This window comes from Phascolarctos cinereus, unplaced genomic scaffold (genome assembly GCF_003287225.1).
Source record: "Phascolarctos cinereus isolate Bilbo 61053 unplaced genomic scaffold, phaCin_HiC Scaffold_5;HRSCAF=322, whole genome shotgun sequence".
Taxonomy (NCBI): Eukaryota; Metazoa; Chordata; class Mammalia; order Diprotodontia; family Phascolarctidae; genus Phascolarctos; species Phascolarctos cinereus.
In genome coordinates, this window is record NW_027555958.1 from 129285234 (window position 1) to 129299543 (window position 14310).

General features: G+C 37.2%; 1 protein-coding gene across 8 annotated transcripts in view; it reads left to right on the forward strand.

The window, feature by feature from the left end:
* The window catches only part of PTPRK (protein tyrosine phosphatase receptor type K), a 745494-nt gene that overhangs the window by 599537 nt on the left and 131647 nt on the right, over positions 1 to 14310 (forward strand). For all 8 annotated transcript variants that reach the window (XM_078155151.1, XM_020987018.2, XM_020987017.2 and 5 more), the window contains exons 12-13: positions 1887 to 2160; positions 7747 to 7783. In XM_078155151.1, the coding sequence (XP_078011277.1) occupies positions 1887 to 2160; positions 7747 to 7783 (311 nt within the window). The remainder of the gene's footprint in view (positions 1 to 1886; positions 2161 to 7746; positions 7784 to 14310) is intronic.

Below are 14310 nucleotides of genomic sequence, written 5' to 3' on the forward strand. Positions count from 1 at the left end.
GAAATATGGATGAGATAATCCTTCCGATTCTCTTCCCTTCAGAAATTTCTTGGTTCTATGAATGTGTAATGTAAATATGGATGAAAAATAAAATCAGAGAGCCCCTGGAGTGTCTTTTTTGTTGTTGGGCATATGTCTGCAATGCCATGCATCCCACTTCCCCTGCTGAGTTTGTGCTTAAGAATGTAAAGGGTTTAGAATTGAAAAATTCCTGCTCTCTGGGCACCTCTCAGTGCAGAATTCTTGTCAGTGCCAATCTTAGAAGCTTAGGGGAACCAAGCTGGCAGGGAGAAAGGAGAAGAAAGATTCAATGCACACAATTTCCTTTGGTCCTGGTTGGTTTCCCAGATTTGGAACTGTGATTTACCAATGTTCCTGTCATATTTCTAAGAGAAAGGAAGTATTGGGTTGGTAGCAATCACTTATTTTATTGATAATGTTTTTTTTAAAGAGAAACAACTATTTCTAAATATTTAGGGTAAAAGATGATCATTTCCCCTTAATTCTGGATACTCTTTTGTCTTCTGATCTATTCAGTTCTCTCATTTCTCTGAGTAAATTAGTTTATATAGGGTAAGGTTTTATAAAAAGGACTATTGATGGTCTGTAGTATTTCTGAATAACACTTTCATCATAAGTTGGCACTTCAACCAAGGATCCTTTTCTTTCGTGGAGTTCTAGATTATATTTTTTATCAATTTAGAGAGGCATTAAAATTATAAAGAGGGTACTTTCATATTTTTATGAAACCCAAAGTTTAAAGTTAAACCAATTCACCAAAAAGCACATTTATTACCTGTTTCGTTCGGTTATGTATAGTAAAATATGTCTGCATTTTTTCAGGCATTTTTAAGCTTATGTTCATTCATTTAATTGAATCTAAGAACATAGGCACATTGCTTTCCTAGGAGCACCTTTACCTGAAGAGTTTGCTGTGCACAGTAATGGAATAAGTGATACCCATTCAATAATAGACAGCTAACAGCCATTTCATTTCTAAGTTAGAGTATACTTTTTTTTTTATTTCAAAGTTGCCCTCCTCCCAGGCCCCTATAGATAGTAAACCTTAGTAGAAAACTACCCAGCCTTTTCAGAAAGGTATTGGAAAGCTTAGGTTGGCATTTTAATAGGCCAAATGCCATCTGTTTCTGCAATTTGTGGTATTTTATCATTGACAACCATAAGGAAACGAGGCAGTCTATTTTGGTGGAGTGGACAGATTTCTGTCCATCTGTGCCCATATTACAACATGTCACTTGTACTTTAGATCTCCATAGCTCTGAGCCAAGATAGATGCCATAGCAAGGTCAAGAGGTGGAGAAGCCTGTCAGCACATTCTGTCTCTAATGATATGACAACTGCAAATTGGTGCTTCAAGCACAGCCCAAAGGCAGTCATTATGTCAGGCCTTGAAGCTGAGCTTTGTATAATACATTTCAAAGAAAAATGTTAACTTTAAATATTTTAAACTGTCAGGCAAAGAACCTAATCTATTGTATGGCTGTGGTTGGTGTCAAGTTTTTTTTATTAGGATGCAGCATTACACAAAATTTCCGAAATGCGGAGATGGTTCTTTAATGTGGTTTTTCTTTTTGTTTTGTATCACATGGATTATGTGGGAAGAAAGAAGCAGAAGCCCTTTTAGAATTCTGCAGTAATGCTAATAAATTTACTTTCATTGAGACCAATTTTTTTAAAAGAATAAACAGCTTTGAGATAATAAAAGTTACATTAATGTGAAGATTAATATGAAAATGTGTCATTTGTTTCCTGCCCTGCATATTTGAGGTGTGGGTTGTTTTTAAAATGTATATGGATGCCTTATAACTTTTAGCACAACTAGCTAGCAATATTGTCATTTTTTTTCCCCTCCTGTGACCTAAAAGTGCCTATCAAATTGTGGTGGAAGAATTACATCCCCACCGAACCAAGAGAGAAACGGGGGCAATGGAATGCTACCAGGTCCCCATCACCTACCAGAGTGCCATGAGTGGAGGTTCGCCATATTACTTTGCTGCTGAACTACCCCCTGGGAACCTACCTGAACCAGCCCCATTTACTGTCGGTGACAACAGAACATACCAAGGATTTTGGAACCCGCCTCTAGCACCTCGGAAAGGTTACAACATCTACTTTCAGGCTATGAGCAGTGTGGAGAAGGTAAGTGCCCAGCCAAATTTTCTTTTTCACTGCTCCAAGGAAAGGCCCAGCAGCTTTTTAGGGATGCCAGACAGCATTAGTCAAAAGTAGTAGTGTACGGTGGTGCTGTTGCCTCTCCCTACCACTGTATACACTTCTGTACTGTGAGGCTGAGGCTTCACGCCAGTCGTATTTCACATGGCTCCTGTTTCCTAGTAACTGTTTCTAGTTGAGACTTTAGTAAAAGCCCACGGTAGCCGTTCTGAGTAAAATGATTTAAGCAGTGTGTTTCTGCACCCTCTGTAAATATGCACCATTGTTCTTGCCCCCTTTCTCTGTGACGGCACACTTCAAAAGATTAAATTTACTATAGGATAAACAAAATGCGTACTCCTCAGCAGGCTAATAAAATGTTGCAAACTTTTCAGGCAGGATTGAACAAATAGAAAATAACAAAGTAAAAATCTACTGATTACAAAGTAATGCACTGCCTGTGGTACATTTGACAGAGCCCATGCAGAAGGCTGCCTCTAGATTGCCCAACTGCTGTGTAGCCAGAAAAGTAGGCCTTTGCATCTCCTTGGTTACCTCCTCCCTTTATCCATTTTGGACACAGTTGTTTTTGAACACCGTTACTGGTCTTGTATTGATACTGAAGAGAAAAACACAAGAGGAAGTTAAATACCACCGTGGTTCTGGTTGAGAAAGGTCTCTCATGCCCCATGCTGTTTTCTTTGAATGATTTTCTTTCTTAAAATGGAAATATGTTTTGGGAAAGGCGGCAGTATAAAGTGTGTGTGTGTGTGTGTGTGTGTGTGTGTGTGTGTGTGTGTGTGTGTGTGCGTGTTGCACAAGAGGGCAGCTGCCAAGTTTTAAAATCCATTTAAGTATTACATTTTTCTATATGTATAGCTTTATAGGAAATAAGTACTTTCAGGTTATAGGGATTCTAAAGGTGTATCTGGGAAATTACATGAAGAATCACTGGACTGAGGGAATTTGATCTTAACTGTAGTCTTTTAATTGTAGGACAGTTGTGTTCTTCCATTTGCATTCTTACAGCCCCCATGAGAAACTAAAACTTCTGGATAGCTATTAAATAATTTTTAATAAAATATTTCTGTCTCCAGTTATGGCAATATTTGGCTCAGAGTGGACAGAGAAGAAACAAAGGCAATATAGCCAAAGGTTACTTATTATGGAAGAAGCTGTTCTATATGAGTGTGCTTCCTAATACTAAAAAAGAGAACAAAATCTCCCCCTCCCACCTAAAGACTTCTTACTTTCTGCATTGAAAGTAGTTAGTTGTCCAGATAAAGTAGTGACTATAGAAATTAATATTCCATTCAGAGTATAAAGACACCCTGGTAGGAAAATATAGTTCTATATTAGGATTGGGGTTTTTTTTTAACTTTTAAGAAGTGAGAGGTAGCAAATTAACTTTCGTGACTTAATCTGTGATATGAGAAGGGGTGTTAATGAATGTCCCTTTCTGGGAAAGGGTTTTCTACAGTACTACTTAAAAGCTTTGAGAGAAAATTCTCCTTTCTAATTGCTAATGTGACCATACTCTTGTACGTCTAAAGCGTAAAGTTGTGACAATGTTCTTCACAGTTATCTTGGCACAGAGTTTTTAAATTGACATGGTTCACATCAGCAGCAGGGTCAAGGAGTGCTGCTGTAGTTAAAAGTGATTGCTTTCAAGAAAGCAAAATCCCTTTAGGCTTTTACTAAAGCCAGAAATAATCTCTTGTCCTCAGTTTGCTATAAAGGCCTCAGGTCAGAGCTAAATAAGAGTAGTATACTTTTAATTATTACTTGTTGAAAGAATTGTTTTGTGTGATTTTTGATATCCACCAACAATCTAATATTGATTTTGGATAAGAGAACTTTTTTATTTAAAGTAAAATGCTTATAGGAAAAATGTATTCTTATTTGTATGTTAAGGTTTATTATCACCTCAAATGATCCTTGAGGATGAGGTATGTTAGAAAATGAGAATGCATTTTTCTCCTTTTCTTAGGCCTTTCCCCAATCCTGAAGCCTTGCTCCTCTAACTTACATTCATACTAACAGGTTAGTTTCCCCAGAGTCTGGCTGCTACCTTGGGTTTTAAATGTAACCTGGGAATGATTACTCCTACTACTGTGGTTGACAAGCCCCTACTGGTATGCTTCCCATTAAAATTAACCAGTAGACCTTATTAGTTTTTACCAAAGGCATTTGTTTAAATGACACAGTTAAAAAAAAAAAGTACAAAATATTCCCTTCAAAAGCCCAGGGTTCACTCTTCCATATGAAACACACATAGAATCTTTCAAAAGAAGCCTTATACTTAAAATTTATTGTTAAGTGAGGCACACATGTAGGATACATGTGTGACAAAGGGTAACTCACAGCTTCTGATATTGCATGACCTGGTTCTTTCTCTTTAGGTAATATATAGGTAGTTACTATTAGGTATGGCATCTCTACTGAGAAGGATGCTTAGCTGGCCTCCTGGGATCTGTTTCTTCCTTGAATCCATACCCAGAACACTTCTCTGAGGCGAGGGTTGTTTTCCTTGATGCTAACTCCCTCCCTTAGATGACTTTCTCCCCAGATTCACGTCTGTCCTTGGACATGTCATTGTTCCTAGCTGGACACATTATTTCCTTCTAGGCAGGAGATCATAAGACATGACTGAGGGGGATGGGCTAGGTGGGAACCACTCCTGCCTACTCCCCTCTGTGAAGATCTTCTGCATATAATTGCTGTAGAGCTGACATTCATCTAGATATTTAAAGCCCCCCGTGGTGTGGTTAAATTGTTTCCTCAGCCAGTTTTTTTTTAATATTCTAAACCAAAAAGGTTTACACTTCATAAAGAGATCATAAAGATGTATCTTATTTATACATTAATATTTCATCATATGTGATTATATTCTATGATAACTCTCAATTGAGATGGAGGTGTGTGGGGAGAATCATAAACCTGCCCTTTGCATACACATATACACAAATACACATACACATTCACATGTCCACATGCACATACAATGTGTGTACATGTGGTTTACTGCAATAGAAGGCAAGGACTATTCCATTTTTCTCTTTGTATCCCAGGGCCTGGTACATAGTAGGAGCTTAATAAATGTTTGCTGATTAATGAAGAATTTGTTTGTTGTTTACCTTCACTAAATCTTATAGTTTTTTAAGGATTGAGACCCAAACCATGGTAAAAGGGAACAAATCTGGAAAAGTTGAATCCATGTTTTCTCTCCCAGAAAACTTTAAAAAAAGAAGAAAAGTTCATGAGAAAAACCATCTATTTCTACCTTTCACCAGTCTTAACTTTGCCTCCACTGATTGAATGGAAAGAAGAGTATAAAAAGTCTGACATGGTATCCCAGTATGTGTCCTCTGCATGTAGTCTCTATCCAAAATAGAATCTAGGAGGGAGCATGAAAACACACAATTCATAAAGGCCATACTGGATAGAATCTGATCTTACAGCATTTCATCATAACTCACTGTGTGGTAGTATACACTGGGTGGATGGAGAGGCATGCTGGTGACCAGGTCCAGCCTAGCTGCCATATAACAATCTCCATTCTTTTCCTTTTCATTCTCATTCCAAATCCCCAACAGAACTGAGATGTGTCTAGGCTCTGTACTACACTTTACCTTGCTGTCTTTCTCTTTGATGTATAATCCACTCTCACCCCACTACTTCTTTCTTGGAAATTTACTAACAGAACTCTCCTGTGAATCTCTTGCATTCCTTTCTACACCCAAGTATTCACAGGTCTCTAACCCATTTCTCAAGCTACTATATCAGCATATATACCAGCCAGCCCTGAGGCTACTTCCTAAATTTACTAAATATATTTTGATTTTTTCTGGCCTTGTATCTTTTTACTCTCCTCTTATGTTCTTGATGGTATCTATAAAAATATAATTTGTAACAATATAAATCACCCAAAAATCAAATAAAAATCCAAGGTCTTTCATCATTATATACTGCAATGATGTGGCAACTCTCTGATATTTATTTTTTACTACCTTTCTTATAAATTCACCCCTACCCTCCTGTTGATAACTACACACATGCCTTTTGACTTTTATGGTCCCAGTGAGTATATATTTCCCCAGCTATATTTTGGTCCTTTCACAGATGGAACTTAACCAAACTGTGGAGAAAGTGAGGTGTGTCAGTCAGAAAGAATTTATTAAGTTACCGCTATATACCAGGCACTGTGCTAACCATTGAGAACACAAAGGAAAATTGAAAGACAGTCTCAGTTTTCAAGGAGCTCAAAAATTAATGGGAACATGACAGATGAGAACAACTATGTACGAATAATCTATATACAGGATAAATTGGAGATAATTGACACAGGAAAGGCACTAGCTTTAATGAGGATCAGGAAAGGGTTCTCACAAATAATGGAATTTTAACTGTGACTTCAGGGAAATCAGAAAGAAGAAATGAGTAGGAACTATTCTAGGCAAGGGAAACAGTCACTGAAACTGCCTTGAGTCTTGAGATGGGAAGATCTTGAGCAAGAAACCGCAAGTAAGGAGCCCATAGTTATCAGATTGCAGAGTATGTGGATGGGAAAGGGCTTTGGATGTCTAATGGAAGATTTTGTATTTGATCCTGGAGGTGATAGGGAATCACTGAAGTTTGTTGAATAGAGGGGCACAACATGGTCATGTCTGCACTTCGGAAAGATTAATTTGACAACTGAGTAGGAAGAAACTAGAGTTCAATCAGAAGGAGGTTGCAGTTGTCCAAGCATGAAGTGATGATGGACTGGACCAGCATAAGTAACAATGTCAGAGGAAAGAAGGTTGTATACGTGAATGATATTACAAAGGAAATATTGACAGGACTTGGCAACAGATTGGCTATGTGGAATGATAGAGAGTGAGGAATTGATGATGACATGTAGATTGTGAGCCTGTGTGAATGGGAGGAAGATTCTACCCTCAACAGTAAAAGGGAAGTTTGGAAGAGGGGAAGGTTTGGGAGGAAATATAATGAGTTCAATTTTAGACATGTTGAATTTAAGATGTTATGGGACATACAATTTGCAGTATCTACTAGGCAATTAGAAATGCTGATCCAGGGCTAGATGTATAGATCTGAGAATCATTATTATAGAGATGATCATTGAAATCATGGAAGCCAAAGAGATCATCAAATGAAATAGTATAGAAGGAGGAGGAAAGAGCTCACAGGACAGAGCTCTAGGGGACACATACCTTTAGTGGGCATGACCTATGTGAATGTAGTAGCAGCCTTACAATTAAACACAGGGGTCAGGGAGGGTATGTGGTTTCCAGGCCATGGGTAGAAGTATAAATTTTCTCTTTCCACTGGATGTGCAGGGAATGAAAGCAGAATTCTGCCTATACTTACAAATGCTTTGTCAATTCCTATTTAATTTTTTTTTAATCTCCCCTTTCAATCTTTGGAAAAATTTAACTATCTGGTGTCCAAAATCCAATCTTTGTTACTCTAGATTGGTCTTAAAGCCTTTTTCTTACTTGGTAAATAGGACAGCTTGAACTGTTTGAACTAATTGATTATATTTCCTTTCCTTTTTTACCCCTTCAACAGGAAACCAAAACTCAGTGTGTACGAATAGCTACAAAAGGTAAGAGACTGGCTTTCTTTCACTCCATTTTCCCCCTGCCCTAAGAGGAAAGTGCTTTATTCCTTGCATCAGGACTAATAAATGTGCCATTTCTATTACATAGCCTTTGTAGCACAGCCCAGTTATAGAGCCAGCAGAGTACTCTGGCTCTCTTGAGTATCTTTAACACATAATGGTGGGCTACTTTCTACTCCTTTGCACTTGGATAGCAGTACCTTGTTTTGAGAATAGGCAGGATTTAGCCAAAATATGAAAAGCTCATTTTTGTCATTTGTACTCAGCAAAGTCTTGTACTTATGAACAGTTAAAGTGTTAGGAGAAGTTCCCAAAGACAGATTAGAAGTGAAAAGTTACTGTAGGCAAAGTTCAGGGCATGGAGACAGGTTGATATCTTATTATACAAGCAATTTCCTAGATGATACTTTTCTCCTTTTATTCTTTCCTTTCTCTCTTTCTGTTTCCTTCCTTTATTTTATTTTTTTTTCCTTTTCTTAAAATTTCAAGGAACGTCATACCATAGGACATCAGTGGAGTAGATTTGCCAGGCAAATCATGTTGATTCCATATAACATGGTTTAGTGACACAGTATTCAGTCATTCAGCACTTTTGTCTTAGGAAAAGACTTGGGGTTCAGAGTGGATAAAATTCTTCTTTTCCCACCATATTTATAGCGTCTAATTCCAAAGTTATGTGACTTTTAAGCAACAAGAAGAAGCATTTGATAGATTTTAGCACTAAAAATAAGAAAGGGCTATATTGATGTTAACATGATAAGCCTCAGAGAATTGGTGTTGTGTTTATGTGTCGGCTGCTATAATTAGAATTGGACCCATATTTGTGAGCAGTAGTAAATCAGTTTGGGGTAAAAATGAATGGCCACATTCTGTTTATGTTGGCATCTTTCCTTCCATCATTTCCCAAAGTCTCATCATCAATCTGCTCAAGTAAGCCCTTGAGTTCAACTCTTGATTTGTAATAGCAATTAAAACTATTCCCCTTGCTTTATATAGAATATTGTGTACACATTTCAAAAGAAAATGAAATAATAGTTTTGGAAAGAAATAGATTGAGATTCATTTAATTGTTCAAAGAGAATAAAGATGAGAGAAATTTTAAAGGAAAGAGAGATAGGAAGGAAAAAAGTGTTACATATGATTATTTACTTCTATATAATTTAGTTTGCATTCCAGTATATTTTGGTTGAATTTTCTTAGGAAGTAGTTTAAAGGGAGAAAACATTTCAGGTTTCTGCCAGCATTGTTTTCCCATGCTTTAGGGAGAGGCATCTGCTGGATCAAAGTATTCTCAATTTAACACTTGTCATTGAAGTCTTAAAGAATCTTTTTAGGTGTAGCTAGGTACACCTTTGTTTTTAAAAGTGACAGCTTCAAATGCCCCTGAAATATTTTCGGTTGTTACTGAGTTTTTGTATTACCTTAGGGAATTTGCTTGTCTTTTTTTTTCTTTCTCTAAAAAAAAATTATTTTTTCTAACATATTTCTTGGAGTTCAGTATATTTCATGTCATAGAAGTCTATTTCAAAGTGGTTGACAGAAAGCAGCATGGTCCAGAAGGAGCTCTGGATTTGGTATCAAAGAACATATATGTAGTTCCTGAGAGCTTGTGTGAAGACAAAACTGTGAAGTGTCATGGTGGTAATGATGCTATCAACAGAGATCAAGAAGTCAGGGAGAGGGGCATTTTTGAGGGAAAGCTAAAGAGTCCTATTTTGGACTTGCTGAGTTTGAAGCTCTGGAAGGACATCCATGTCAAGAGGATTTTCAAGGAACCCATTCCTTCCCCATCAGTCAGCACATTTGGTATTTAACCAAAACGTGATGTGCTCAAGCCAGCCCATCCTAGAGTGCTTATGAACAAATCCAAGTCATCAATTTTTTAAGAGGGAGGAAGGAAGAAAGGAAGGAAGGAAGGAAATAAATATTCATTAAGTGTCTACCATGTGCCAGGCACTTTGCTAAACCCTTTACAAATCTTATTTGATAGTCATAGCAACCCTGGGAAGTCAGAGGTATTATCGCCCCCATTTTGCAGTTGAAGAAACTGAAGCAGACAGAGGTTATGTGAGTTGCCCAGGGTCATGCAGCTAGTAAGTGTCTACAACCAAATTTGAACTCAGGACTTCCTATTTCTAACTTCAGCCTTATATCTTTTTACGCTCCTTAGCTGCCAGTGACAGTAGTATGCTGTAGTTTAGTTGAACCAAACTCAAATAAAGACAGATGCCACTAACTGTACATAAGGATCCCCACAGGTACCATAACTACTTAGAAAATCGTGTGTGTGTGTGTGTGTGTATGTATATTTATGTTGAAATTATCCATGTTATATTTTATTTTCATTTATTTCACTAAACTTTTTCTGATTACATTTTAATCTGCTTCAGGCTGTTGTCTGACTCCTCTGGGGTAAGGGATTGGGGTCTGGGCTAGAAATTATGAAGACCTTGCAGTCAAATCTCATTTCTTATACTTCCTAGCTATACTTAAACTCTCTGTGCCTCAGTCTTCTCATAAAATGAGAGGGTTGGACTCTGGCCTCTAAGGTCCATTCCAACCCTGAATTTATGTTCCTTTGATTATTTTTTTTTTGCCTGAAATATTAAAAGGCTTCACTCTTAACTGGTCTTTCTACCTCTCCATTCCATCCTTCCCAGATTTGCCAAGGTAATATCCCTAATGCAATTAATGGATCAATCCCCCATGACTATTGAATAACATATTGAATAATACATTGGATCTTCAGTAGTGGAGCCTTCAAAAAGATCACTATAGTCTGCTTCCAAATTACCATTCCAACTTTTTCATACATTATTCCCATTTATATACAGATATTCTAAGCATACTCCTTTCCTTTTTTCTCTGCTGTCTTTTTAACCTTTGCTCATGATATAGCCAATGTAAGAAATGATCATCTCCCCTTTCCTGTGTAACCTCCATAAGGCCTTCTCTGAATTCAGTAGATTAAAGTGATCTCTGTCCTCAAATTCATTATCTTTTGTCCAGACCTTTCCTTTGCATTGATACTCTGATTTTTATCATAAGTATTCTTGTTTGTTTTACATATGTCATTTCCCCTGTATTAGATTTTGAGCTCCCTAAAGGCAAGATATGTGTCATGTCTGTTATTATATGCTCACAACCAGTCATAGTGTCTTGCATATTAGCGAATCTCAGTTGGAAAGGCCCTTCAAGGTCATCTGGTCCAACTTTTAGTATTCCCGTCAATGGTTATATTGCTTCTGAATGATGACTTCCAATGATGGAGAAGTCACTGCACCCTGAGGCTACCTATTCTACTCTTGTATAACTGATTGTTAGAAAGTTTCTCCTTGTATTGACCTGAATTCTGCCTCTCCACAGATTTCACTTATTCCTACTTATTCTGGTTTCTTATATCAAACAGAAAAGTGTGATCCCTCTTCCCATCAGCCAACAGTCAGAAAGCATTTATTAAGGACCTTTTATGTGTGAGGCACTGTGCTAAGGAATAAAACAAGTTATACACAGACTAAATTGGAGGTAATCTCCGGGGAAAGAACTAAGATTATGGAGGCCCAGGAAATTGGGAAATATGCAACTAGCTGAAACTTAAAGGCATCCAGAAAAGCCAGGAGATGGAGATGAGAAAGGAGAGAGTTCCAGGCATGGAGGACAGCCAGTGAAAAAGCAGGGAGGTCTTTGCCATGCAACAGCTATCTATCTAGTTTGTGTGTTTATTCTTCTCCAGGCTAAATGGCCATGGGGTTCCTTAAACTGATTCTTCATATGGAAGTCAGGGTGAAATAGTGGATAGAGCACTGAACTTGGAGTCAGAATGTTGTTGTTTAGTCCTTTTTCAGTCGTGTCTGACTCTTTGTGAGCCCATTTGGGGTTTCTTGGCAAAGATGCTAAAGTGGTTTGCCATTTTCTTCTCCAGCTCATTTTACAGATGTGGAAATTGAGGCAAACATGGTTAATTGACTTGCCCACGATCATACAGCTATAAATATCTGAGGTCAGATTGAACTCAGGAATATGAGTCTTTCTGACTCCAAGCCTGGCACTCTGTCCACTTCACCACCTAGCTGCCTGAGTCAGAATGACCTGGGTTCAAATCCCACTTTAAACTGTTACTAGATCTATGACCGTGGGCAAGATAATTAGTCTCCCTAAGCCTCAGTTTCTTCATCAGTAAGGTCAGAGATGTTGATCACATCTACCTCACCAGGTTGGCATGAGGATCAGATGAGATGATGTATGTGAAGTATTTTGCAAATCTTAAAGAGCCATTTTATATGTATATCAGCTTTTATTTCTGTTATTACATCATCTTCCCTATTAGATTGTGAGCTCCTTGAGGGCAGGAACTGTCTTTGACTTTCTTTGTAACCCTAGTACTTAGCACAGTGCCTGGCACATAGTAGACACTTAGTATATATTTATTGACTAATTGACTAGTAGATGACATGGTTTTCAGTTCTCCTACCTTCAGTTACAAGTTTATCATTGTCCCTCATAAAATATGGCATGTCCAGAACTAAACACAATGTGATTCTGAACAGAGCCAAGCACATTAGTGCCTTCCCTTTGCTGTACAGGACATTTCTATTACTACAGCCTAGCTTTTTTTAATTTTATTGCTACATCACACTCCTTCCTTAAATTGAGCTTGTTAACCTGGACTTCTTTTCACATGAACTGTTTTCTAGCAAGGTCTTCCCAATCTTGTACATATATAGTTGACTTTCTGCACTAAAGTATAGGATTTTTTTCAATACAAATATTAGCAGCTGACTGTTTTTGTACAACCCCACAAGCTGAGAATGATCTTTACATTTTAAAATAAAGTTTTGTCATATTTAAAATTTAAAAGCCATTCTTAGCTCATGAGCCTTGTAGGCCCTTAGGCCAATATTTTACTGACCTCTGTAATTAAGCTACAAAGAGGTTGCAGTTTGCTAGTGGAAATAGTTCCCAGTGGGAGTTCCCTGGCTTACAAAATAATAGAACATCCCTTAATTTGGATAAATCATTACATTTATACCGATTAAATATAATATTATGAGGTTTGATCCTTTGCTCTAGTCTGTCAAGTTTTTTTTTTGTTCCCATTTATGCCAAGCAATATGTTAACCTTCTTTCCTTTCTTTATGGCGTCAGCAAATTCACTAAAGATATTGAACAGCACAGGCCCAAGGACCAATCTTTGAGACCTTCCACTAGATAGCAATGTGGCATAAGGTTGATATCACCATATGGGCCAGATATACTATCACTGCAGCTCAGAACTCCCAAACTCAGGAGAACCACAAGGCTCATCCTTTCCCTCAACCAACCCCTCTCTCCAAGGTAGAATTATAGGCATGTGCCATCATGCTTGGCTGTTACTATTTTTTTGTATCCTTGGATATAGTTTGTGAGTGCCTGTTCTATCCATTAAGTGGATCTGGTTGCTCTTTCTTAACCTCTCTTTGTCTTCAGTTTCAGTAAACAATTAATAATTATTTGTTGAGTTGACCTGAATTCCTTATTTCCCCCTATTTAATAGTCACCTTCACCTTTGTGTTATTTTTACCCTACTACACCAAGTTTTGTTGTTTTTAAATGCGTATGTGTTAATAGAAAATTTTAGTAAATCTTACATTATTCATTGAATCTAACATAACTATTGTATCTAAAATTAATGTAGATATTCTTAATTGAATTTCCTGAATAAAAACCTTTTGCAGGTGATACAGTTGCAGCCACTATTTAAGTTTATAAAGTTTACTATAGTGGCATTTTTTTTCTGCATATATTTACATTTCAGCTCAAACTACTATATGGTACAGATTCTCACTCACCCAAACTGGTAATCCATGTCATTTCTAGATGGAATTCATTTAATTATTCTTCTAGTAACAAACAATAACAATAATAATCATATAACTAACATTTATATAGTGTTTATTATGTGCTAAGTGCTTTACAATTATTTTATTTGATCCTCACAACAATCCTGGGATGTCGGTGCCATTATTATCCCCATTTTACAGATGAGAGAACTGAGGAAAACAGAGTAAGTGATTTGCCATGGGTCACATAGCAACTAAATAAGTGTCTGAGGCTGGATTTGAACTCAAGTTTTCCTGACTTGAGGCCTTGTGCTTTATCTATCTCCTATACCATCTAGTTGCCCCCAACCTAAAACATTTTTCTTACTAAGTACATAGTTTTATCCAGATCAGAGATTTTTTTTCCTCTCACTGGTATATGTTTTTATCCCTAGTGTTTGAATTCACCCAGTCTGTTTGTTAGCTTAAATTGAAATACAATTTAGCTCTCTCAACACCTTAATCATTGTTACTTTTATGACTTCCTTCCACAGTTGCTTTGGGACATTGTAACTCACAATTCAATGTGAAGGGTCAGTTCTTCTGATTTAATCCAAATGAAAGAGTGTAGTGATAGATTGGAGCAGAGGCTCCACTATCTTTTAGCATTACTTAGATCTCAGTTGTTGGAATCTTATGTTAAATGATGACAAC